Below are 27,053 nucleotides of genomic sequence, written 5' to 3' on the forward strand. Positions count from 1 at the left end.
TCTTCTTCCTGTCTTTCTGTCTCTCTCTTTCTTCTTCCTCTGTCTTTCTGTCTCTCTATCTCTCTTCTTCCTCTGTCTTTCTGTTTCTCTCTCTTTATTCTTCCACTGTCTTTCTGTCTCTCTCTCTTTCTTCTTCCTCTGTCTTTCTGTCTCTCTCTCTCTCTCTCTCTTCCTGTCTTTCTGTCTCTCTCTTTCTTCTTCCTCTGTCTTTCTGTCTCTCTCTCTTTATTCTTCCTCTATCTTTCTGTCTCTCTCTCTTCTCCCTCTGTCTTTCTGTCTCTCGCTCTCTTCTTCCTCTGTCTTTCTGTCTCTCTCTCTCTTTATTCTTCCACTGTCTTTCTGTCTCTCTTCTCCCTCTGTCTTTCTGTCTCTCTCTCTTCTTCCTCTGTCTTTCTGTCTCTCTCTCTTCTTCCTCTGTCTTTCTGTCTCTCTCTCTTCTTCCTCTGTCTTTCTGTCTCTCTCTCTTCTTCCTCTGTCTTTCTGTCTCTCTCTCTTTATTCTTCCTCTGTCTTTCTGTCTCTCTCTCTTTATTCTTCCTCTGTCGTTCTCTCTCTTTCTTCTTCCTCTGTCTTTCTGTCTCTCTCTCTCTCTCTCTCTTCTTCCTGTCTTTCTGTCTCTCTCTTTCTTCTTCCTGTCTTTCTGTCTCTCTCTCTCTCTTCTTCCTCTGTCTTTCTGTCTCTCTCTCTCTTCTTCCTCTTTCTCTCTCTCTCTCTCTCTCTTCTTCCTTTGTCTTTCTGTCTCTCTTTCTCTCTTCTTCCTGTCTTTCTGTCTCTCTCTCTCTCTCTCTCTCTTCTTCCTCTGTCTTTCTGTCTCTCTCTCTTTCTTCTTCCTCTGTCTTTCTGTCTCTCTCTCTCTCTTTCTTCTTCCTCTGTCTTTCTCTCTCTCTCTCTCTCTTTCTTCTTCCTGTCTTTCTGTCTCTCTCTCTTATTCCTGTCTTTCTGTCTCTCTCTCTTCTTCCTCTGTCTTTCTGTCTCTCTCTCTCTTTCTTCTTCCTCTGTCTTTCTGTCTCTCTCTCTTTATTCTTCCTCTGTCTTTTTGTCTCTCCCTCTTTATTCTTCCTCTGTCTTTCTGTCTCTCTCTCTTTATTCTTCCTCTGTCTTTCTGTCTCTCTCTTTATTCTTCCTCTGTCTTTCTGTCTCTCTCTCTTTCTTCTTCCTCTGTCTTTCTGTCTCTCTCTCTCTCTCTCTCTCTCTCTCTCTCTCTCTCTTCTTCCTGTCTTTCTGTCTCTCTCTTTCTTCTTCCTCTGTCTTTCTGTCTCTCTCTTTCTTCTTCCTCTGTCTTTCTGTCTCTCTATCTCTCTTCTTCCTCTGTCTTTCTGTTTCTCTCTCTCTCTTTCTTCTTCCTCTGTCTTTCTGTCTCTCTCTCTTTCTTCTTCCTCTGTCTTTCTGTCTCTCTCTCTCTCTTTCTTCTTCCTCTGTCTTTCTGTCTCTCTCTCTTCTTCCTCTGTCTTTCTGTCTCTATCTTGCCCTTCTTCCTCTGTCTCTCTCTCTCTCTTTCTTCTTTCTCTGTCTTTTTGTCCTTCTCTTTCTCTAATCCTTTCACCCACTCCAGAAGGCTATACTATTTGCGCACCATGTAACTGACTAACCTTCTACCCTCTTCTTCAACTGAAATATGCAACTCTCACTGTTTCTTTCTGTTTCTCTCTTCTTGAATTGATTGATCTCTCTACTTCCTTCTCTATCCCTCTCTCCTATCTCCCTCTACTACTATATATTAACTCTAGTGCTTGATGATGGAAAGACTTTCGATTTGATTGACCAGAATAATAGATATACATTTTGTCTTTGTTATGTTTGTGGTATTTCATCTGCTGGGTTCAATAAGACGAGTTTAGCATCTCTGTTGTATGTGTAGTTTTTAGACTGTTTTGTTATCAGTACATTTACATACACTGTGTGTACATTTAGAACTAATTAACATGTTTTAATGTTGACACATTTTCCCCGTTCATTGGAACACAACGCCATAATTGCTGCTCCTTATTCGTTTCTCCCAAGGTCGTTTATTTTGTTTGCTCCAGATTTGTATTCCCATTCTGACGTTCAACTTCCTCAGCCAAATGTTCTTATTCATCTCCTCCCTCTCCTCCTCCCTCTATCACACTGATAAAGGAAGTGCTGAGAGGAGAATCAGTAGAGCATTCTCTCTCTCTCTCCTGGGGACGACGGAGGGATGGGAGGAAGAAGGTGACTGAGAGAGGCAGTGAGCTAATTGGGTCCTTATCTCCCCCACTACGACTCCCTTCCCTCCCCCTGTCTAATCCTGGTGGGCTGCGGTTGTATGTGTGAGTACGGCTGGTTAGTCAAACACAACCAGGACATAATTGGGAAGAGGAGGATGACTTAACACCAAACTTATATTCTTTTGTGTTTCTCTCCATCGCTCCCTCCCTCGTTCCCACCGGTGCACTCAGCCTTTCCTCTGTCACAACAGAATATCCCGCCTTTCATTCAGTGGCAAGCATTCCAGTCCTCTCCCTCAATTTCACCAATCCCCCCTTCTTTCCCTTCCAACTAACAATTTGGGGATTTTCTCTATTTTCATAGCCATTGTTTCTGCTCTGCCCATGCAGGGTCTCTTTCTGCTATCTCTCCACTCCTCTCTCTCTCTCTCTCTCTCTCTCTCTCTCTCTCTCTCTCCACTCCTCTCTCTCTCTCTCTCTCTCTCTCTCTCTCTCTCTCTCTCTCCACTCCTCTCTCTCTCTCTCTTTCTCTTTTTTAATCCTCTTTCTCTCTCTTCCGTTCCCTCTCACCCTCTCTCTTCCCCCCCTCTCTTTCTTTCTCTCCTTTCTTCTCTCTCTAACTGTGCTGTGGGCTGTTGTTTGCAGATGGACGTGGTCTATACGTTCCAGACGGGTCAGGCTCCGGTGCCGGGGGCATTGAGACGCCAGCCCTCAGTGGTCAGCCAGCACAACGACGCCAAAACAGTCTCTAGCCCCACCCACGTAGGGCTTTCCTCTTCCTCCCTGTCTGCCAACTCTGCCGGGGCCACTCCCCTTCCTACTCCTGCCGTCGCTGCTTCCTCCTCCACTGCAGGCAGTGAGTGAGCGGTCGCCATGGCGTCCCATTAACAACGAGCTGTCTTTTCTACCGCCTCCTCCTTCTCCTCCAATCAGAATGCTGAATGATGCATGACTGACTGACTGTTTGAATGATTGGCCATCATTACCCCAACCACAGCCTGCCGATGCCTGCTGACTACCTTCTCTAACTAAGTCTCTAGCGTTTTCTCTACCTCTCTATCTCATATTCTTGATTTATCTCTCTTCTACTCTTTCACTCATTAGCCCTCTCTCTCCCTCTATTGCACTCGTTTACTCACCCCTTGCTACTACACAGAAAAACCGTCCTGCTTCCTCGTTTCACTTTGCATCTCTCCTACGGCTTCTCCCAGTGCATCGTGGGGTTGGAGTTCTCCAAACTCCTAATATGATCTGCATGTATTAACCCTGGTGAGACATCTCAGTGACGCCAGATCAACCTAAAGGAATAGGCAGGAAATAAATGGCCAAATCCATGTGATTCCTGACTCCAGACGAGGCTAATCTCACACAGGGTAATATCTAAATTATTTAAATCCATGTGATTCCTGACTCCAGACGAGGCTAATCTCACACAGGGTAATATCTAAATTATTTAAATCCATGTGATTCCTGACCCCAGGTGAGGCTAATCTCACACAGGGTAATATCTAAATTATTTAAATCCATGTGATTCCTGACCCCAGGTGAGGCTAATCTCACACAGGGTAATATCTAAATTATTTAAATCCATGTGATTCCTGACTCCAGACGAGGCTAATCTCACACAGGGTAATATCTAAAATATTTAAATCCATGTGATTCCTGACCCCAGGTGAGGCTAATCTCACACAGGGTAATATCTAAATTATTTAAATCCATGTGATTCCTGACCCCAGGTGAGGCTAATCTCACACAGGGTAATATCTAAAATATTTAAATCCATGTGATTCCTGACTCCAGACGAGGCTAATCTCACACAGGGTAATATCTAAAACATTTAAATCCATGTGATTCCTGACTCCAGACGAGGCTAATCTCACACAGGGTAATATCTAAAATATTTAAATCCATGTGATTCCTGACTCCAGACGAGGCTAATCTCACACAGGGTAATATCTAAAACATTTAAATCCATGTGATTCCTGACTCCAGACGAGGCTAATCTCACACAGGGTAATATCTAAAACATTTAAATCCATGTGATTCCTGACTCCAGACGAGGCTAATCTCACACAGGGTAATATCTAAAACATTTAAATCCACGTGATTCCTGACTCCAGACGAGGCTAATCTCACACAGGGTAATATCTAAAAAATTTAAATCCATGTGATTCCTGACCCCAGGTGAGGCTAATCTCACACAGGGTAATATCTAAAATATTTAAATCCATGTGATTCCTGACCCCAGGTGAGGCTAATCTCACACAGGGTAATATCTAAATGATTTAAATCCATGTGATTCCTGACCCCAGGTGAGGCTAATCTCACACAGGGTAATATCTAAAACATTTAAATCCATGTGATTCCTGACCCCAGGTGAGGCTAATCTCACACAGGGTAATATCTAAAACAGTTCAATCCTGCGGACAGGCTCTAATCTGAGACGCTGTTATGAGGCAGGGCCCAGGAGGTCTCACAAGGGTTAATAGTGAAGGGTTAGTTGTGTTTTCTAATGACATCACTCTCCATGTTCTGAGCTGCTTCTGCACTGTCTGTCTGTCTGTCTGTCTGTCGCAGGCTCGTGTGCGTGGTGTTAGTATTTGTCAGTCTTCTTTTCTTCTTCCAGTGGCTACATACTGTGACTTCAGAAAGCATGTCTTTCCTACCTTCTCTCCATCTGGCACTAAGGACACATAAGGAATCTTAAATATCTAGTCCCAGTTCATTGGCTGATAGCTCAGCCATCTCCATGTCCATCTCCAGCCCTGAGAAAACATGTGTGGGAAAGGAGAGAGTTGGTGAATGTATGACTGTGTGAGTGATTCTGTGACTAGAAGTGATGTAGTCATCTGTATTATTAGTGAATAGACAGTCCATTAGCTCTGGTGATGGTGACGGACTGCAGTCGTAAGAGAGATGAGCTCACTAGTGTGAGAGGAGAAGGTTGGGGGGATGGGGGTGTGACCTTGCCCTTTGCTAAGGGGAGGGATTGAGAGGAGAGAAAAGGGGGAGAGGGGTGCCGTTCCTTGCATCACGACACCGCACTGCCTCTCCTTCCAGAGACACACACATGCCTTCTGCCCCGTCCTGAGAGACACACACATGCCTTCTGCCCCATCCTGAGAGACACACACATGCCTTCTGCCCCGTCCTGAGAGACACACACATGCCTTCTGCCCCGTCCTGAGAGACACACACATGCCTTCTGCCCCGTCCTGAGAGACACACACATCCCCGTCCTGAGAGACACACACATCCCCGTCCTGAGAGACACACACATCCCCGTCCTGAGAGACACACACATCCCCGTCCTGAGAGACACACACATCCCCGTCCTGAGAGACACACACATCCCCGTCCTGAGAGACACACAAAAACAGACATAAACAAGAGAATTTAGAAACTCAGAAGCACACACCCAAAATACACACACACACTCTCTCACAGACTCCCTTTTCCCCATCCCTCAGAGAGCTGCAAGGAGATGTGAGTGCTGCAGGTTCTCTTTTTCTCTCATTCTCTCTCCTTCTCTTTTTCTCTCATTCTCTCTCTCTCCTTCTCCTTTTCTCTCATTCTCTCTCTCTCCTTTTCCTTTTCTCTCATTCCTCTTTCTCCTTCTCTTTTTCTCTCATTCTCTCTCTCTCCTTCTCCTTTTCTCTCATTCTCTCTCTCTCCTTTTCCTTTTCTCTCATTCCTCTTTCTCCTTCTCCTTTTCTCTCATTCTCTCTCTCCTTCTCTTTTTCTCTCATTCTCTCTCCTCTTTTTCTCTCATTCTCTCTCTCTCCTTCTCTTTTTCTCGTTCTCTCTCTCCTTCTCTTTTTCTCTCATTCTCTCCCTCTCTCCTTCTCTCCTTCTCTTTTTCTCTCATTCTCTCTCTCCTTCTCCTTTTCTCTCATTCTCTCTCTCTCCTTTTCCTTTTTTCTCATTCCTCTTTCTCCTTCTCATTTTCACTCATTCTCTCCCTCTCTCCTTCTCTCCTTCTCCTTTTCTCTCATTCTCTCTCTCTCCTTTTCCTTTTCTCTCATTCTCTCTCTCTCCTTTTCCTTTTCACTCATTCTCTCTCTCTCCTTCTCCTTTTCTCTCATTCTCTCCCTCTCCTCATTTTCACTCATTCTCTCCCTCTCTCCTTCTCTCCTTCTCTTTTTCTCTCATTCTCTCTCTCTCCTTCTCCTTTTCTCTCATTCTCTCTCTCTCCTTTTCCTTTTCTCTCATTCCTCTTTCTCCTTCTCTTTTTCTCTCATTCTCTCCCTCTCTCCTTCTCTCCTTCTCCTTTTCTCTCATTCTCTCTCTCCTTCTCCTTTTCTCTCATTCTCTCTCTCTCCTTTTCCTTTTCTCTCATTCTCTCTCTCTCCTTCTCATTTTCACTCATTCTCTCCCTCTCTCCTTCTCTCCTTCTCCTTTTCTCTCATTCTCTCTCTCTCCTTCTCTTTTTCTCTCATTCTCTCTCTCCTTCTCCTTTTCACTCAATCTCTCCCTCTCTCCTCCTTTTCTCTCATTCTCTCCCTCTCCTTCTAATTTTCACTCATTCTCTCCCTCTCTCCTTCTCCTTTTCACTCATTCTCTCCCTCTCTCCTTCTCCTTTTCACTCATTCTCTCCCTCTCTCCTTCTCATTTTCACTCATTATTTTTCTCTCTCGTTCTTTTTCTCGTTCTTTTTCTCTTTCTCGTTCTTTTTCTCGTTCTTTTTCTCGTTCTTTTTCTCTTTCTCGTTCTTTTTCTCGTTCTTTTTCTCTTTCTCGTTCTTTTTCTCTTTCTCGTTCTTTTTCTCGTTCTTTTTCTCTTTCTCGTTCTTTTTCTCTTTCTCGTTCTTTTTCTCTTTCTCGTTCTTTTTCTCGTTCTTTTTCTCTTTCTCGTTCTTTTTCTCTTTCTCGTTCTTTTTCTCGTTCTTTTTCTCTTTCTCGTTCTTTTTCTCGTTCCTTTTCTCTTTCTCGTTCTTTTTCTCTTTCTCGTTCTTTTTTCTCTTTCTCGTTCATTTTTCTCTTTCTCGTTATTTTTCTCTTTCTCGTTGCCCCTTTTCTTTTTATCTCTATCAGAAGTGTATTTTTATCCTGTCCTCCCTCAGTATTCTCTCTTCTCCCTCTCACTCCTTTCTCTCTGCCTCCCTCTCACTCCTTTCTCTCTGCCTCCCTCTCTCTCCCCCCTCAGTCCACTCTCTTCTCCCTCTCACTCCTTTCTTTCTGCCTCCCTCTCTCTCCTTCCTCAGTCCTCTCTCTTCTCCCTCTCACTCCTTTCTCTCTGCCTCCCTCTCACTCCTTTCTCTCTGCCTCCCTCTCTCTACCCCTCAGTCCACTCTCTTCTCCCTCTCACTCCTTTCTTTCTGCCTCCCTCTCTCTCCTTCCTCAGTCCTCTCTCTTCTCCCTCTCACTCCTTTCTCTCTGCCTCCCTCTCTCTCCTCCCTCAGTCCTCTCTCTCCTCCCTCAGTCCTCTCTCTTCTCCCTCTCTCTCCTTTCTCTCTGCCTCCCTCTCACTCCTTTCTCTCTGCCTCCCTTTCTCTCTCCTCCCTCAGTCCTCTCTCTTCTCCCTCTCACTCCTTTCTCTCTGCCTCCCTCTCTCTCCTCCCTCTGTCTCCCTTTCTCAGTCCCTCAATCTCCTTCCTCCCTCTCACTCCTACCTCTCAATCCTCCCCCTCTCTGTCCCCCTCTCTCAGTCCCTTTCTCCCCTCCCTATCTGTCCCTCTCTCTCCTCCCTCTCTCTCAGTCCCGCTATTCAGGGACAACCTATCCCTCAGTATGTTCTTTTCTTTAGGCTTGGCAAGCGACCCCAGTGCTGACTTATTCCTCCATGACAGCATGCTCTCTCACTAAAAGAGATTTATGGAGAAAAAAGATAGCCATATTTCTCCGACAGTTTTTTATATAAAAAGGGTTATGGATGCCTGCGGTACATTGGTGTATCTTGGCATCCACCAAAACACTCACATGAGAGGAACACAGAGATCAGATGGATATGAGAGGACTTTGAGACATAGAAAAACACGCAAAAATACACACACACATACCGACATGTACATTACGCACATACAAACACACATACACAGACAGACACAAGACGACTTAGAAACACAGAGCAGTACACACACAAAAATATTCAAGCACACACACACACACGTACACACAAATATAAGGACTTAAAACCCTGGGCTTAAAGAGGCGGAGTTGCAGAGTCATTCATCACACACTGAAGTTCTGGAGGGGTGCTGCATGCAACGAATTTACAAAGCTGACTAAAGTCTGAGAAAACTCAAAAGGCTCAAGTCCAAGTTAAGTCACGAGTCATTGGTGTTAAAGTCGGGTTGCAAGTCATCATATTTGTGACTCGAGTCCACAGCTCTGATGTTTTCTCTCATACTGTTCTCCATGTTTCACTCCTTTATCTCTCGCTCAGAACCTTTGTTGCTTCTCTCTCTGCTGTATATTTCCATCCTATCCCAATCATCTGTCTGTCTTTCCTCTCCTCTGTGTGAATCGGACCAGTAGTTGTGTGTGTGTGTGTGTGTGTGTGTGTGTGTGTGTGTGTGTGTGGGTGTGTGTGTGTGTTTCCTCCTGGCATGGAAATGCTTTTGTTTGACATCACAATGCTCTCTCAAACACACACACACACACACACACACACACACACACACACACACACACACACACACACACACACACACACACACACACACACACGCACACACACACGGCCAGAGAAGCCTGCCTGGAATAAGTATAAACACAGAAGATGGAAGCTGATTGGATAGGCTACATACAGCCCACCAAAATTGAGCTTATTTCTCTTCATAATAAGCATCATCAAGCCAAAGAACACTGTGGAAATGTAAATGGTTGGATTTGTCCCTTTTCCATTTTTGTTGGTCCTCTCACTTACTCACTCTCTCACTTACTCACTCACTCTCTCACTTACTCACTCACTCTCTCACTTACTTACTCTCTCAGTTACTCACTCTCTGTTACTCACTCTCTCACTTACTCACTCTCTGTTACTCACTCTCTCACTTACTCACTCTCTCACTTACTCACTCTCTCAGTTACTCACTCTCTCAGTTACTCACTCTCTCACTTACTCACTCTCTCACTTACTCACTCTCTCACTTACTCACTCTCTCACTTACTCACTCTCTCAGATACTCACTCTCTGTTACTCACTCTCTGTTACTCACTCTCTCACTTACTCACTCTCTCAGTTACTCACTCTCTCTGTTACTCACTCTCTCACTTACTCACTCTCTCAGTTACTCACTCTCTGTTACTCACTCTCCCACTTACTCACTCTCTCAGTTACTCACTCTCTGTTACTCACTCTCTCACTTACTCACTCTCTCACTTACTCACTCTCTCACTTACTCACTCTCTCAGTTACTCACTCTCTCACTTACTCACTCTCTCACTTACTCACTCTCTCTGTTACTCACTCTCTCACTTACTCACTCTGTCAGTTACTCACTCTCTGTTACTCACTCTCTCACTTACTCACTCTCTGTTACTCACTCTCTCACTTACTCACTCTCTGTTACTCACTCTCTCAGTTACTCACTCTCTCACTTACTCACTCTCTCAGTTACTCACTCTCTCTGTTACTCACTCTCTCAGTTACTCACTCTCTCAGTTACTCACTCTCTGTTACTCACTCTCTCACTTACTCACTCTCTCAGTTACTCACTCTCTCACTAACTCACTCTCTCACTTACTCACTCTCTCACTTACTCACTCTCTCTGTTACTCACTCTCTCAGTTACTCACTCTCTGTTACTCACTCTCTCACTTACTCACTCTCTCAGTTACTCACTCTCTGTTACTCACTCTCTCACTTACTCACTCTCTCAGTTACTCACTCTCTCACTTACTCACTCTCTCACTTACTCACTCTCTCAGTTACTCACTCTGTTACTCACTCTCTCACTTACTCATTCTCTCAGTTACTCATTCTCTCAGTTACTCATTCTCTGTTACTCACTCTCTCACTTACTCACTCTCTCAGTTACTCACTCTCTCACTTACTCACTCTCTCACTTACTCACTCTCTCTGTTACTCACTCTCTCTGTTACTCACTCTCTCAGTTACTCACTCTCTGTTACTCACTCTCTCATTTACTCACTCTCTCAGTTACTCACTCTCTCACTTACTCACTCTCTCAGTTACTCACTCTCTCAGTTACTCACTCTCTCAGTTACTCACTCTCTGTTACTCACTCTCTCAGTTACTCACTCTCTCACTTACTCTCTCAGTTACTCACTCTCTCAGTTACTCACTCTCTGTTACTCACTCTCTGTTACTCACTCTCTGTTACTCACTCTCAGTTACTCACTCTCTCAGTTACTCACTCTATGTTACTCACTCTCTGTTACTCACTCTCTCAGTTACTCACTCTCTCAGTTACTCACTCTCAGTTACTCACTCTCTGTTACTCACTCTCTGTTACTCACTCTCTGTTACTCACTCTCTGTTACTCACTCTCAGTTACTCACTCTCTCAGTTACTCACTCTCTGTTACTCACTCTCTCAGTTACTCACTCTCTGTTACTCACTCTCTGTTACTCACTCTCTGTTACTCACTCTCTGTTACTCACTCTCTGTTACTCACTCTCTCAGTTATTCACTCTCTCAGTTACTCACTCACTCTCTCACTTACTCACTCTCAGTTACTCACTCTCTGTTACTCACTCTCTCACTTACTCACTCTCTCACTTACTCACTCTCTCAGTTACTCACTCTCTCAGTTACTCACTCTCTGTTACTCACTCTCTCAGTTACTCACTCTCTGTTACTCACTCTCTGTTACTCACTCTCTGTTACTCACTCTCTGTTACTCACTCTCTGTTACTCACTCTCAGTTACTCACTCTCTGTTACTCACTCTCTCAGTTATTCACTCTCTCAGTTACTCACTCACTCTCTCACTTACTCACTCTGTTACTCACTCTCTGTTACTCACTCTCTCAGTTACTCACTCACTCTCTCACTTACTGGGTAAAGAGAGACAGAGGCCTCGCATTGATTACATTCTGCGAAAGCGATCAAATCAGTCGAATGAAGCACAGCAACTGGACGCAAACCAAAGTTTGCAGTGCATCAGTACCACTGTCATGGAGGACGTAAACTCAAGCACCGAAGTAACAACTGAGGTGGAACCAACAACAGGAGTGGAACTCACCGAGCCTCCCAGACCTGCAGTCGAGAGGAGACTACCAGGGCACAGGCCGTATGTGAAGTGGCCTGGCGCCAGTGACAAGAAGTTGTGGGAAACAGTGAATACTGACCTTACCTTGACCCTCGAGAAACTTTGAGGTACAGTGGAGAAGAAGTTGGAGAGGATGGGGGACATTATCTATGAGTACGGGACAGAAAGATTTGGAGTGGAAGAGGCAAAAGGCGGGAGAAAGGTTCCAACCCCACCAGTTTCCAGGAGGCAACAAGAAATCAAGCGCCTCGTTCAAGAAAGGCGACAGCTTAAGAAACAGTGGAAGAAGGCCTCGGAAGTGGAAAATGAGGGCATAGAGGCACTTCAGGCTGATATCAAAACCCGGTTGGCATCCCTCCGCAGAGCAGAGAACCTACGGAAATGCAGAAGGAAGAAAGAACAAACTAGAACTCGATTCTATAAAGATCCCTTCAAATTCCTTAAAAATATCTTCACGAAGGAAAAAAGTGGAGCTCTAAAAACAACAAAGAAAGACCTAGAGGAGCACCTGATAACAACAAACTTTGACTCAAAGTGACATGAACATCTGGCCATCCCATCAGATATCCCACCCATTGAACCCCTGGAACATCATATTGAGACCAGCCCTCCGACATGGAAAGAGGTGGAAAAAACAGTTTGGCGTGCAAGAACAGCATCAGCCCCGGGGCCAAATGGAGTCCCGTACAAAGTGTATAAGAACGCACCAGACGTCCTGAGGTTCCTCTGGAGGCTTATGAGAACAGCTTGGAAAAATAAGATAATACCCAAAGTGTGGCGTAGGGCAAGCGGGGTCCTGATCCCTAAGGAGAAGGATGCAGTGAACATCAGCCAATTCCGCCCAATCTCCTTACTGAATGTCGAGGGTAAAATCTTCTTTAGGGTCATTGCCCAGAGGATGGCTGAGTACCTGCAAAGGAATGCGTACGTCAATACATCTGTACAGAAGGCAGGAATATCAGGGTTCTCTGGCTGCTTGGAACATTCCAGCATGATCTGGCACCAGATCCAAATGGCCAAGGTGGAAAAAAGGGACCTCCATGTAGTCTTTCTCGACCTCGCCAATGCATTTGGCTCTGTGCCCCATGAACTCCTGTGGTCTGCCTTCAGATTTTTCCATATACCGGACACCATCACAACCCTGGTGAAGTCGTACTTCCAGGATCTGCAGTTCTGCTTCACCACCTCAGAGTTCACCACCTCATGGCAGTGCCTGAATGTAGGTATAATGGCGGGATGTACCATTTCTCCATTGGCATTCATAATGGCAATGGAGGTTATCATCAGATCCTCAAAATGGGTTGCTGGTGGACAGCGAGTCGACTCTGGTTTCCGACTCCCTCCACTCAGAGCCTACATGGACGACATTACAACATTGACCACCACTGTCCCATGCACCAGGAGACTGCTCAGAAAACTTGAGGAGAACATCAGCTGGGCCCGTATGAAGATTAAACCATCGAAGTCACACAGCATCTCGATTGTGAAGGAGGTACTCTCTGACCTGAAATTCTTCATCGGAGATGACCAAATCCCAACAGTGTCTGAGCAGCCGGTAAAAAGCCTTCGAAGGTGGTATGATGCAAGCCTGAAGGACAAAGACCAGGTGCAACAGCTGCGCAAAGACATCAGTAGTAGCCTACAGTTCATCGACAACACCCAGCTACCTGGAAAGTTAAAGGCCTGGTGTCTGCAGTTTGGTCTCCTACCCCGGGTGTTGTGGCCCTTAGCAGTGTATGAGGTTCCAATCTCAACAGTGGAGAAGATGGAAAGAGGAGTCACAGGCTACTTAAAGAAGTGGCTCAGAGTTCCACGATGCCTTACCACCATAGGCCTCTATGGAGATGGTGTCCTCAAGCTGCCCCTCACCAGTCTAACAGAGGAATTCAAGTGTTCAAAAACCAGGCTCCAGATGACACTGAATGAATCTCGAGACCCAGTGGTGAGCAACAACGCGCCGACCTTGGCAACTGGGCGCAAATGGAGGCCAGGAAAAGCAGTCCAGGAGGCAACAGCAGCCCTCAGACATGCTGACATTGTGGGTCATGTTCAGCAAGGGAGAGGAGGCCTTGGGCTAACTAGCCGTGCTGCTTGGAGTAAGGCCACTGCACCAGAGCGGCGGAAGATGGTAGTGCAGGAAGTACGCCATCAGGAGGAGGCTGCAAGGTGGGCCAAGGCAGTCTCTCTTTCCAAACAGGGACAGTGGACTCGATGGGATAGCGTGGAGAAGAGGAAGATCAGCTGGAAGGATCTGTGGGCCATGGAAGCGAGGCGGTTGAGCTTCTCCATCAGAGCAACATATGATGTCCTTCCAACTCCAGTTAATCTTCACCAATGGTATGGTGAAGATCCGGACTGTGCCCTCTGTTCCATGCCAGCCAACCTCAGGCACATTCTCACAGGGTGTAAAACAAGCCTCACCCAAGGACGCTACACTTGGCGTCACAACCAAGTCCTTAAAAACCTTGCGTCCGCCCTGGAGGACAAGCGAGTTGCCACCAACTCCCTACCACCCCCAGCAGCATCATACCCCTTACGGACAAACTTTGTCCGCGAAGGGGCTAAACCACCGAAGCGCGGCTCGACACCATTAGAGCGAGACCAGCTGCGCTTGGCCCGCGACTGGAAAATGCTAGCTGACATTGGCCGTTAACTTGTGTTTCCTCCGGAGATCGCAACCACCACCCTAAGACCTGACATGGTGCTCTGGTCCCGATCGCTCAAGAAGGTCTTCATCATTGAGCTCACAGTACCCTGGGGGGACTCAGTAGATGAGGCTTATGAGCGAAAGCATCTGCGCTATGCCGATCTTGCTGCCGAAGCACGGCATCATGGCTGGAACACAGAAGTCCGACCAGTGGAGGTGGGCTGCAGAGGTTTTGTGGCAACATCTACAACCAGACTGCTTAGAGACCTTGGAATTAAGGGCCAGAGCCAGCGTTCGGCAATCAAAGCTGTATCGGAGGCGGCAGAAGGCAGCAGTCAGTGGCTCTGGATGAAGAGGAAAGACCCCAGCTGGGCCCCGAAGTGAGAGGGCCAGGAGGTATGCGGTCAACAATGCTTGACTCAGGGAGGAGGATGCCCCTGCCATGCATAGTCCCATGGGATGTTGGCTATCATCAACAAGGCAACTCCTATGACTAATTGGGAATGGGACGCAAGCGTAGGATTGATCACCCTGTCGCTGGCCGCCTTTGGGGAGGGTGTATAGTGTGAAAGGCCGAAACACCCTAGGAACCAAAGGTACACTACTGACGATGCGCTCCCCAAATTTCACCAGGCTCACTGTTCATTAACTCTTGGAAGTGCTTGCACAAAGGATAGTAACATCTCATCCTGTGTTCTTGGAATCTTACTCACTCTCTCAGTTACTCACTCTCTCAGTTACTCACTCTCTCAGTTACTCACTCTCTCAGTTACTCACTCACTCTCTCAGTTACTCACTCACTCTCTCAGTTACTCACTCACTCTCTCAGTTACTCACTCTCTCAGTTACTCACTCTCTCACTTACTCACTCTCTCACTTACTCACTCTCTCACTTACTCACTCTCTCACATACTCAGTCTCTCAGTTACTCACTCTCTCACTTACTCACTCTGTTACTCACTCTCTCAGTTACTCACTCTCGCAGTTACTCACTCTCTCACTTACTCACTCTTTCACTTACTCACTCTCTCACTTACTCACTCACTCTCTCACTTACTCACTCACTCTCTCACTTACTCACTCACTCACTCTCTCACTTACTCACTCACTCACTCTCTCACTTACTCACTCTCTCTCTCACTTACTCACTCTCTCACTTACTCACTCTCTCAATTACTCACTCTCTGTTACTCACTCTCTCACTTACTCAATCTCTCTTCAATTCAATTCAATTCAAGGGCTTTATTGGCATGGGAAACATGTGTTAACATTGCCAAAGCAAGTGAGGTAGACAACATACAAAGTGAATATATAAAGTGAAAAACAACAAAAATTAACAGTACACATTACACATACAGAGGTTACTCACTTACTCACTCTCTCACTCACTCACTCACTCACTCACTCTCACTTACTCACTCACTCTCTCAGTTACTCACTCTCTCACATACTCAGTCTCTCAGTTACTCACTCTCTCACTTACTCACTCTGTTACTCACTCTCTCAGTTACTCACTCTCGCAGTTACTCACTCTCTCACTTACTCACTCTCTCACTTACTCACTCACTCTCTCACTTACTCACTCACTCTCTCACTTACTCACTCACTCACTCTCTCACTTACTCACTCACTCACTCTCTCACTTACTCACTCTCTCACTTACTCACTCTCTCACTTACTCACTCTCTCAATTACTCACTCTCTGTTACTCACTCTCTGTTACTCACTCTCTCACTTACTCAATCTCTCTTCAATTCAATTCAATTCAAGGGCTTTATTGGCATGGGAAACATGTGTTAACATTGCCAAAGCAAGTGAGGTAGACAACATACAAAGTGAATATATAAAGTGAAAAACAACAAAAATTAACAGTACACATTACACATACAGAGGTTACTCACTTACTCACTCTCTCACTCACTCACTCACTCACTCACTCTCACTTACTCACTCACTCTCTCAGTTACTCACTCTCTCACTTACTCACTCTCTCACATACTCAGTCTCTCAGTTACTCACTCTCTCACTTACTCACTCTGTTACTCACTCTCTCAGTTACTCACTCTCGCAGTTACTCACTCTCTCACTTACTCACTCTTTCACTTACTCACTCTCTCACTTACTCACTCACTCTCTCACTTACTCACTCACTCACTCTCTCACTTACTCACTCACTCACTCTCTCACTTACTCACTCTCTCACTTACTCACTCTCTCACTTACTCACTCTCTCAATTACTCACTCTCTGTTACTCACTCTCTGTTACTCACTCTCTCACTTACTCAATCTCTCTTCAATTCAATTCAATTCAAGGGCTTTATTGGCATGGGAAACATGTGTTAACATTGCCAAAGCAAGTGAGGTAGACAACATACAAAGTGAATATATAAAGTGAAAAACAACAAAAATTAACAGTACACATTACACATACAGAGGTTACTCACTTACTCACTCTCTCACTCACTCACTCACTCACTCACTCACTCACTCACTCTCACTTACTCACTCACTCTCTCAGTTACTCACTCTCTCACTTACTCACTCTCTCACTTGCTCACTCTCTTTTACTCACTTACTCACTCTCTCACACACTCACTCTCTCACACAAACACACACTCACAAACATCTCTGAAACTGGAAACACATATCTCCCTCACTAGCTTTAAGCACCAGCTGTCAGAGCAGCTCACAGATTACTGTACCTGTACATAGCCCATCTATAATTTAGCCCAAACAACTACCTCTCCCCCTACTGTATTTATTTTATTTATTTATTTATTTTGCTCCTTTGCACCCCATTATTTTTCTTTCTACTTTGCACATTCTTCCACTGCAAATCTACCATTCCAGTGTTTTACTTGCTATATTGTATTTACTTCACTACCATGGCCTTTTTTTGCCTTTACCTCCCTTATCTCACCTCATTTGCTCACTTCGTATATAGACTTGTTTATACTGTATTATTGACTGTATGTTTGTTTTACTCCATGTGTAACTCTGTGTCGTTGTATGTGTCGAACTGCTTTGCTTTATCTTGGCCAGGTCGCAGTTGTAAATGAGAACTTGTTCTCAACTTGCCTACCTGGTTAAATAAAGGTGACATAAAAATAAATAAACAAACATAGTCCCTCTGCCAGCCAGCAGTGCTCATTTTCACACCTCTGATGTATGGGTGTCTGCACAGTCATCTCTCTCTCACTCTGTGACACTGTGTTCTCCTCACAGGCCTGTAACAGAATGTCTGTCAGCTCCTCTTAACTACGTCCTACCCCGCCTGCCTGGCTGACACACCACACACACACTGTGTCCTACCCCTGCCTACCTGGCTGACACACCACACACACACTGTGTCCTACCCCTGCCTACCTGGCTGACACACCACACACACACTGTGTCCTACCCCTGCCTACCTGGCTGACACACCACACACACACTGTGTCCTACCCCTGCCTGCCTGGCTGACACACCACACACACACTGTGTCCTACCCCTGCCTGCCTGGCTGACACACCACACACACACACTGCGTCCTACCCCTGCCTGCCTGGCTGACAGGCCTGGGCTGTAAATGTCCTACACATTCATCAGAGTAGCTGTGTTGGTCTAACATGATGCATCAGTCTGTAGTTTAGTAGATGGTGAGGTGGGAGGTTAGATACAGACAAGTAGTTAGAGAGAAAATCATTTCCACTCACGTTGTAGAAAGTGTTGAGTACCATCAGCTTTAGAAGTGTGTGTGGGTGTGAGTGAGTGAGCGGGTGTGTTTGTGAGTGAGAGGGTGTGTGTTTGTGAGTGAGAAAGTGTGTGTCTACTGTACATGTATGAAGTTTTATTGCAGCATCAACCGTTCATCCTTTTCCCTCTTCACCACTTTATAGTTCTTATCTTCCTCCCTCTGCCTTCCTCCCTCTGCCTTCCTCCCTCTGCCTTCCTCCCTCTCTTCTCATCCTCTGTACCTTTCCACACTCCTGCCTTTCCTACAAAATATCCCCGAACTGGACTCATCTTTGGTCGCCAACCAAACAGCCCAACAGACAACATCCAACCCTCCATCCCTATTTCATTATAGAACATTGAGATGCTGCCAGCTAGCTGTACTGTAGGCTGGTGATTAGAACCTGCAGCTTGTTGCCTCAGATAGCATGATGTACTTTATGTGTCAGTGTGTTGGGGGGGGGGGGGTGCTGTAGTATTTAAGTAGCTGTGTGGTTTTTGTCCCGTTGCTTGCTCAATATCCATACACCGTCATTATCATGTGTTCCCACCTCATATGTTGGCATTTATTTTCACAGTTTGTTTACATATTGTACTGTATTTTAGTGTTAATGCTTTTTTGTGTATTTGTTTTGCAGTGCTCATGTATTTTCCACTCGCCCTCATGTGTCATACTGTATGTTGTAGTTGACTGTGTGTTTTTGATTTGGGGGTTTTGTGGCTCCTGTGTGCCTTCCTTTTGCCTGCTGTTTGGTTTGATGAATCGGGCAAGTGATCAAGACTGCCATCGCAGAACACTTCACTTCTCAACTGTCACTGACCACCCTTTGTACCCCCTAGCAGATTACCCATAATCCCCTGCCTGCCTGCTTGCCTGCCTCCTGCCATCACCATGAACACAGGAAGACTGAGCCAGGACCCTCATACTAACTGCTATTTGTATTTCTCTCTCTCTGCACTGTCGCTCTTTCTCCATCCCTCAATCTCTCTATCCCCCCTGCCCCCACCTTTCTCTCTCTAACAGATTAAGGTGGTGAATGCGTTCCGTAGCTCTCTTTACCCGGGGCTAGAGAACCGAGAATCAAAAAATTCCATCCATAACTTCATGGCCCACCCTGAGTTTGTTCCCCTGTCTGAGGAAGAGGCGCGGATCCCTGACATCGATGAGAGCAGCAGTGATGAGGTGGCGCTCCAGCACATGCCCAGATCCTTCTCTGGGGGGGCAGAAGCTCCAGACGTCAGCCACGAGGCCTCCTGCTGATCACCTCCTCTCTTCTCCTCTCTTCCGTTGTGCTCTGTCCATCTCCCCCTGTCGGCCGGCTGGTTACCATCCTGCACTTCCTCTCTTCCACCACCAAGAGGACAAGCGGTGCGCCCCTCATCCCACAGAGGGTACACCCAGAGCAGGCAAGGGGTCCCAGCGTCTCCCCCTCTTCACCTACCCCTCTTCACCTACTCCTCTTCCTCCGCCTCCTCTTCCCTCCACTTCCTGAACCCTACACCTACCTCTCACCTGCCCCACCCACCATCTTTGCCATTCCCATGGGCTGGCACTGACTGTGGTGTGTATGCCCTTTAATTATGTACAGCAGAGTGACATGTAGACCATCAAATCACATCGCGCCCCAAACTCATGGGTGGGAGGGGCCATGTGGGGTCCACCAATCTGCTCTGTCAAAGGCTGTAGCCTGTCCTACTGTCCATCTTTGGAGTTTTAATATCTTTTCTTTTGTCCTGTAACATTTCATTGTTTTATTTTAACCTCAGATAGCCCAGAACTGAAACACAACATGTTTATCCTTTTGTACATGCTTATTACACCCTGCATACACTAACTGACACAGCACTTTTAGAGTATATCTATGTGTACATACAGTATATATGCTTTATAGGCTCTTCAACACAGCTCCAAGCTGATTTGATGATCAGATGAACATGGGCCATGTGATTTAACAGTTGTCAGCTACTAAGTTTTGCCACTCCATTTCTCAACCTGTGTTTTAACTGTACTGTGTGTATGCATTGGATCTGTTTTGAAGCATGATGTACTAATGGGTTATGGAGTTCAACCCAGGAACCCATGTCTTCATTCATTCTGATAAATGACATGTTTTCAAGGATGAAGGTTCAACCGTCTAAACATCTCTCACTTTAGTTTGGTTCTTCTGGGTCCATTAGACATGATTTTATTATGATTTATCCTGTTTTTATGGAAGGAAAGTACAAAGGATGCTAGTCTATATTAACAGAAAAGTGAACTATCTTAAAACAACACATTGAAAGAAAAGCTAGCAGCAGGCTAGAGCCAGAGGGAACCCCCTCTCTGTGGAGTGGGATCATAGCAAGACCATGTGGAAAAAAGGGAAGGGCATCTCCCTCATCTGATGATCTCATCCAATCAGGGTTCTGGTTTTCCCTAGCCCGTTGAGAGGAAGTTGACAGCCTACGATACTGCCTCAATATGGAGGAAGAATAAGAGCGTCCGTGTCCCCCTCTCTCGTATGCATAACGTATTTGATTCATGTTTCAGCCGTGTTAAATATAATGGGAATTTAGAGATGGTTTTGGGAGTCATTATTTGCCGGGGTTAGGACCTACCTTTTCCTGTGTATAGACAGAAATGGGAAGTTGTTATTTCTTTAGTCTGTCACTCCTTTTTTCCACACATAAAAAAACTAAACATGAATACATTCTGATCTGTACCTTACCAAGGCAAATGTACAACTCTTTTTTCACTGTTGACGAAAGGGCGTTGGGCTTGTTCCTGTTAGCTACAGCTTGACTGTGTGTGTCGTTATCGAGTGTCACTGTGTCTGCTTCAGAGTGACAAAGGACTATCGATCTCTCCCACAATGCCTCTGGGAGGTGCAACCATTAGAGGCTGGCCTGCTAGCATAGGGACACAACACATCTCCACATGTCCTCTAGGGTCAACTCACCTACCAACCAACCCACCAACCACAGATAATGGCCTAACAAGAAGAGGAATACTCTAACAAGAATAAACCGATACAACCAGAGATGTTGATACATGAGAGCTCCTGTATTCAGTGGTGCATGTCGTTGTTTTAAATGATGGTACAGAGAGTTTAAACTTGGCTCCCACTCCGACCACCAACTCTGTGACAGAGAGTGTGACGCCCTCAACAGGATATGTGCTATCGATGTACTACTGCCATATTTTCAACCTTATTTTCATATCTAGGTTACTTACTTCGATAGAACCCTCTGATGATACACCTTTTCTACTTACTCAGAGCCATATTTTATAGGTTGTTGTTGTTTTGTACCCCATCGTTATTGAGGTTTCATTTCTATTCCACTCTGACCCCAAAACTGATGGATGCAAAACAACGTGTCACTGCCGATATATGTGTCATGGACTACAACGATGTTTACAGAACATAGTCTGCCTGCTGCCGTAAGCCTGCTGCCGTAAGCCTGCTCGCGCTGCGCCTCCCTCTTCTGGCTGGTCTCCTTGCTTAGTACATCATTATTGGGAAGCTTTCTTGCATGATTTTCATATAAACTAAATGTTTTGTTCATTTTTTACAATTCTTCTGTATTTTTATATTTAGTATTTTTGAATATTTTTGAATATATATGTATAGGCTGAAGTGTTTTGGTGACAGTACAGCCCATGAATGAGATGAATCAACAGCAGAATATGTTTCTATATGCAGTATATTTATGCCACATTTGTAAACCATGATTGGTTGGCCGATGCTGGGGCTAAGGAAGCTAAAATAAACTGTTTACTCACTGTAGGCCATGCGATTGGACATACTCTTTCAGCAATCTAGCCTTACCACCTCTTTCCCTTCACTATATACAGTCTTAAAGAGACAGTAGCTTAAATTCTGCTATTTCTCTCAGTAACTTAAATCAAATGAGGTCCCAATGAAAGTGAGTCAAATAGAACATGGTAGTAAACCGAACATTGAAGTAATGTAACATTAAGTTGGAGTATATATGATTTTTAATCTCTATATACATATATTTATTACATGGGGTCTGTTCTTCCAGACTAATATGACTGCGAGTTTCATTTATTTTTTGAGAGGATCGGTGCACTTAGACAACTGGGTAGTGACTTTAGTCGACTTGTCGATAAAAGGGCATGAATTTCGATTTCATCCAAATCAATCGTTAACCTTTTTTATTCTAATGACTTAGGAAACTGTTTAGAGTAGAACTGTTAAACCGGTAGTGACATCACTGCCTCTTCCTGTTTGTGTCCGTAAACAGAAACAAGATGCTTTTGCTGTGGTGTCCGTTACATGCTGACCAAACCGGCTCTACACGTGCGTGATCGTGCGCATATTGATTTTGTCTATCCCTACCAGACATGTTCATGACACGTAGGTTAAAATTCCAAAACCAACTTTTAATTAATATATTAATTTGGGGACAGGTCGAAACACACATGAAACATTTGCTGTTGCTAGCTAATTTGTCTGGGAGATAAACATTGGGTTGCCATTTATTTTTTTATTTTTTGATCTCTCCTTGTTCATCTTTCTTATGTGGATTTTATATGGCTGTGTGGACCTTGTTCATCTTTCAATCACTCACGTGGGTATATGCTTGTAAAAACCAATGAGTAGATGGTAAGGCGGGACTTACAGCGCATTAAGCGTCTAAAATAGAACCAAGTTCTATTTTAGTGCCTGGCCATGCAGACGCCCGTTGATGCGCATGAGCAGTTTGGATTAAGTGATTGAATAACATGTATGTGGACATTTATTTTCCAACACACAAGCGGACAGTTTGGTCAGTATGTTAGACAGAGACTCATTTTCGGGACACATTTTGGGGACTCGCTTTCAATGGTAAATCTTTCTTTTCTTCTGAGATAATCTATTTGGAAGACTGCACTTCTACATTGAATATACTGTGTAAATATTGCCATGGGATGATTTTGAACTTTGAACTCTAGGTAATGAAAAGGGGGCAGTCAGTCAGTGATCACCCAGCATAGCTTTAAGATTGTTCAGCCAAATTCTTGTTTTGTACAATCGCTGTTTTTTTTATACTTTCTTTTTGTTTTTGACCAGATTGTTTTAAACTGTTATTGTCAGGTGAATGTATTTCCATACTTTCCATCTCCCCAACATAGCAAATGTTGTTGCATGTAAATGTGGACAGAGAATGCAAAGAACTTGAAGCGTCGCTAAGATTGTCCTTCTTCTATTGCCATGGTTGTGCTGTTGTTGATCTCTTATTGAACTGGTTCCATTCCGTAGGTGAACAGATACTCCATCCGCTAGAAACACCCCGATCTTTTGTTTGTTTGCTGTTTTGTTATTAACCCTGGCACAACTGTACTACAGAAGCAGACCAACAGGTCTGTATGTCTGAGGTGGATGGCAAACTAAAGAACAGCCAGACAGTCCTGGCAAAGTTTGGTTTCTCTGTTGGACAAGCCCATTGCTGCTTCTGACCAATCTGTAAGACCTTTCCTCTTATTGCACATGTTTCAATTATGACTCATGTATGACAAAATGAAACATGCTAAGGCATTGGGCAATAACTGTTGACTGTAAAGGACTGCATTGCTTCTCTAAAGCGTTGTCTTTCTTAGATAGCTTTCTTTTCATTGGGTTTGGGGGATTTCTTCTGGGGCAGCTTCTCCGCAAGTTGTAAATAAAAAAAGGTTTGAAAACTGGAATATCACATTTGAAAGTCATAACCCCCTTTATTTTACATAGGCCGATGTTTACCCGAACCAGTTCTTGTGTTTTAATACATTTTCAATTGCATCTAATTGCGAAAAGACAGAAAAATTACTTTCTGTAATTGATATGATACACAGTAATAGACACTGGTGTTATTTTTGTATAAACATAATATCATCTGTGTGGCATGCATGATGTATAAACAACTTGGTGGTTTAAAGCAATATGTCCAACCTGGTAGGATTGGTACTTTCGTGTTCTGTGTAGCCTAAACCACGCTGTACTAGAGAGAAAAAAATTGCCATTTGTAAAAAAAGCTAGCTGTTCAATGTTCTGCATGTTTAAGTATGGCATGAGACATCCCAAATGTTTAACTGCTTCCAAAACAAAACTCCCACATTTTGACTGAGTTGCTGTCCCAGTGAAACACACTGAGAGGATGCTGCCTTGAAAATATAGGATGGAATGGAGGAGAGATGGGATGGGGTGGAGGAGGGATGGGGTGGGGTGGGTGGATGAATGGGGTGGATGGATGTGTGAATGGGACTCCAATTCAATTTCACAAAGATCAGTTCAATGAAGTGCTTTCTCTGTAGGTACTGTAACAGGTCCCTGTTGAGTACCTCATCACTAGTGTGGAACGATTACTACCTGGATATTAACTAAGGTACTTGTTGACTGTGTCATTGTTCATTCATAAGGGACTAACAGCAACCACGCAGTCTACCATCTGACTTTACCCCATCTCACCATAGCAGACGGATGTGAAAACCAGCTCAACAAAAGCTTCATACATCAACTATATAACACCATAGTAACACAGTAAATTTATATATTTTTTAAAACAAACACACTTTGTAATTTAACCACGAATATTGTTTATTTTTAATTTTTGGTATTTAGAAAGAACAATCCTTATCACTAGCCCCATGCTGAATCTCTTTCAGCACCGACTGAGAAGTAATGATGATGCCATGCTGTTCGTTGTTTATTCCATCATCCAGCCAAAGCCATGGGGAATCACTCTTTAACAAGGATAGGCATTCTTTATTCAGCTCATCATTTTACATGTATCACATCAATCGATTTCCTCATTACTCTCCCTCTCTCATTCCGTCTCCCTCCATCCAAGGACTGAGCTCGTCTGCTGCTGTGCCAAACTGCAGTCAACCTCTCTTCTAACAGCAGCATCTCAGATGTGTGAGATTCTTAACTGGTTTATTCAACAGTTCTATCCATTATGGTAGTTCCTTCTAATTGACGCTTTAAGGCTCTGTTTTTCCCACTCTTTCGATCTCGCTAGTTGCATTCTATCGAGGGGTGGAGAAGGCTATGCTCTGTCAGTGAGACCTGTGTGTACAGTATGTCTCTGTGGGTCTTGTTGCCACATGCAGATTCCCAATGTCTAAAGTCCTACATCTGCCCAGACTCGCTTCGATTAACAAGGCTCATCTGTGTGTGGTCACCAAGTGCTTATGGGGGAGAGTAGAGAAGTGTTTCACAGGCCGCATGTCTCTTGTCTAGTTAAAAACACATTGACAACTTGCTCTTCTATCAGAGAACGATTCCATATCAGTAACACAGAACGGCATTCTGCTGTTGTCAACAGCAGTCTAGCTTGTCTCGTCTCCTTTATGGGTTGCTGCTGATCTAGAGGAGGAAGATATAAAAGAGAGCTTCCCCTCTCTTTACATCACCAGTTACTGTGACTCTATGTACATCACAGGTGTGCCTCAGCTTAAGCACTTGGTTGGTGTCTTTCTTCATAGCTATGTTGTTGAAACCAGGAAGTTTTCTTTTTTATTTAACCCTTATTTTATCAGGTGACTGAAATCACATTCTCATTTACAGCAACAACCTGGGGAATAGTTACAGGGGGATGAATGAGCCAATTGGAAGCTGGGGATGATTTGAGGGCCAGATTGGGAATATAGCCAGGACACCGGGGTTAACACCCCTACTCTTATGATAAGTGCCATGGGATCTTCAGTGACCACAGAGAATCAGGACCTCGTTTAACATCCCATCCGAAAGACTACCTTGCACAGGGCAATTTCTTTTAGACCAGAGGAAAGAGTGCCTCCTACTGGCCCTTCAACAGCATCTGGTCTCCCATTCAGGGACCGACCAGGACAAACCCTGCTTAGATTCAGAAGTAAGCCAGCAAGAGAGGTATGAGGGCAGCTGATTGGTTTATCTGAGCATGTTGGAGTGACCGTAGGTCATTCTGGAGATCCATCGCTCATTCTGGTTGGCTTGGTGTGAACATAATTGTAGAAACTTTTCAAAGAGCACAGTCTTGTTTTGCTAAATTGAGCTGTGTTTACACTGACAGCTTTTGACATTTTTTTGCTCATTTCTCTCGAGGTGAGATGTTGTTACATCGCCCTGACCTGCAACCATGTTAATGCAACCATGACTAATTCTGACAGGCACTCAAAATGGTTTGGTGTTACATGTGAAATGTAGTTTTGGTTTCATGGTCGTGTCCCCACAGAGCTGAGGTACTGAAACGGGCAAGCCTGTTGATTTGATTGACGCAAGAGAAACAACAGCAAAATCAGGGGAGGAATTAAATTGGCTGAAATTGTTAAGTGTGTGTGTGTGTGTGTGTGTGTGTGGTGTGTATGTGCGCATAATAGTAAATGTGCAAATGTGAGGGTTTGTATTGAGGCTCATTCTCTGTGGGTACAGTAACTGTCTGTTTTCTTCTAGAAGGGCCTTTGAGCAGCGTCTCCTCAGTTTGTGTCTCACCTGACAGACACACAACAAACACATTCATTCCCTGTTCTTTCCCACCATCTCCTCTTTAGTAAATAAGATTCATTATCATGCCAAAATGTCAGACCTGTTTGCTTCAAACTATGCAACAGAATTCTGCTATTAGAATATCGTTGATTTATTTCCTAAATTCTCCTCAACACACTCTCTCTCTCTCCTTCTCTCGCTCACTCTCTCTTTCTCTGTCTGTGTGTGCTTGTCTATGTCTCAATGGATCCAGTTGTTTCCCATATTTGAGTTCTTTCTACTAACAGAAACAGAAGTGTATAATGTATGTATGTATGTATGTGTGTACACGATGTGCAAGCACCCTGAATTGTTCTTTACTCTGTTGTAATAATGATCATGTTGAATGCCTTGGTCTTTATGTCCTGTAGTTTGAATTTAACAGAACAAAAAATGATAATCAAGCAAGAAAGTTGTTATAAATATATATATATAAATATATACAAATCTATATACATAAAATAAAGCCATTGGGATTTGAAATACATTGGTTTCAGGGTGATTCTTTGTGTGATGGTTCGTTGTAATACATTTGTTTCAGGGTGATTCTTTGTGTGATGGTTCGTTGTAATACATTTGTTTCAGGGTGATGGTTCGTTGTAATACATTTGTTTCAGGGTGATTCTTTGTGTGATGGTTTGTTATAATACATTTGTTTCAGGGTGATTCTTTGTGTGATGTTCGTTGTAATACATTGGTTTCAGGGTGATTCTTTGTGTGATGGTTCGTTGTAATACATTTGTTTCAGGGTGATTCTTTGTGTGATGGTTCGTTGTAATACATTTGTTTCAGGGTGATGGTTCGTTGTAATACATTTGTTTCAGGGTGATTCTTTGTGTGATGTTCGTTGTAATACATTTGTTT

The 27,053-nt window shown here is 44.3% G+C and overlaps 1 protein-coding gene across 6 annotated transcripts in view; it reads left to right on the forward strand.

Moving 5' to 3' along the window:
- LOC110528364 (plasma membrane calcium-transporting ATPase 1) overlaps positions 1-26,676 on the forward strand; it is a 173,752-nt gene extending 147,076 nt beyond the window's left edge. For 4 of the 6 annotated variants that reach the window (XM_021610377.2, XM_021610376.2, XM_036983968.1 and 1 more), the window contains one exon: positions 18,749-26,676. In XM_021610377.2, coding sequence (XP_021466052.2) covers positions 18,749-18,985 — 237 coding nt within the window. In that variant the 3' untranslated portion in view covers positions 18,986-26,676. Of the gene's footprint in view, positions 1-2,830; positions 3,042-18,748 lie in introns of all 6 variants that reach the window. The other 2 variants (XM_021610379.2, XM_036983969.1) reach the window with 1 other exon arrangement.
- Positions 26,677-27,053: the final 377 nt, after the last annotated feature.

The sequence above is a fragment of the Oncorhynchus mykiss genome, chromosome 7 (assembly GCF_013265735.2).
Source record: "Oncorhynchus mykiss isolate Arlee chromosome 7, USDA_OmykA_1.1, whole genome shotgun sequence".
Classification (NCBI taxonomy): domain Eukaryota; kingdom Metazoa; phylum Chordata; class Actinopteri; order Salmoniformes; family Salmonidae; genus Oncorhynchus; species Oncorhynchus mykiss.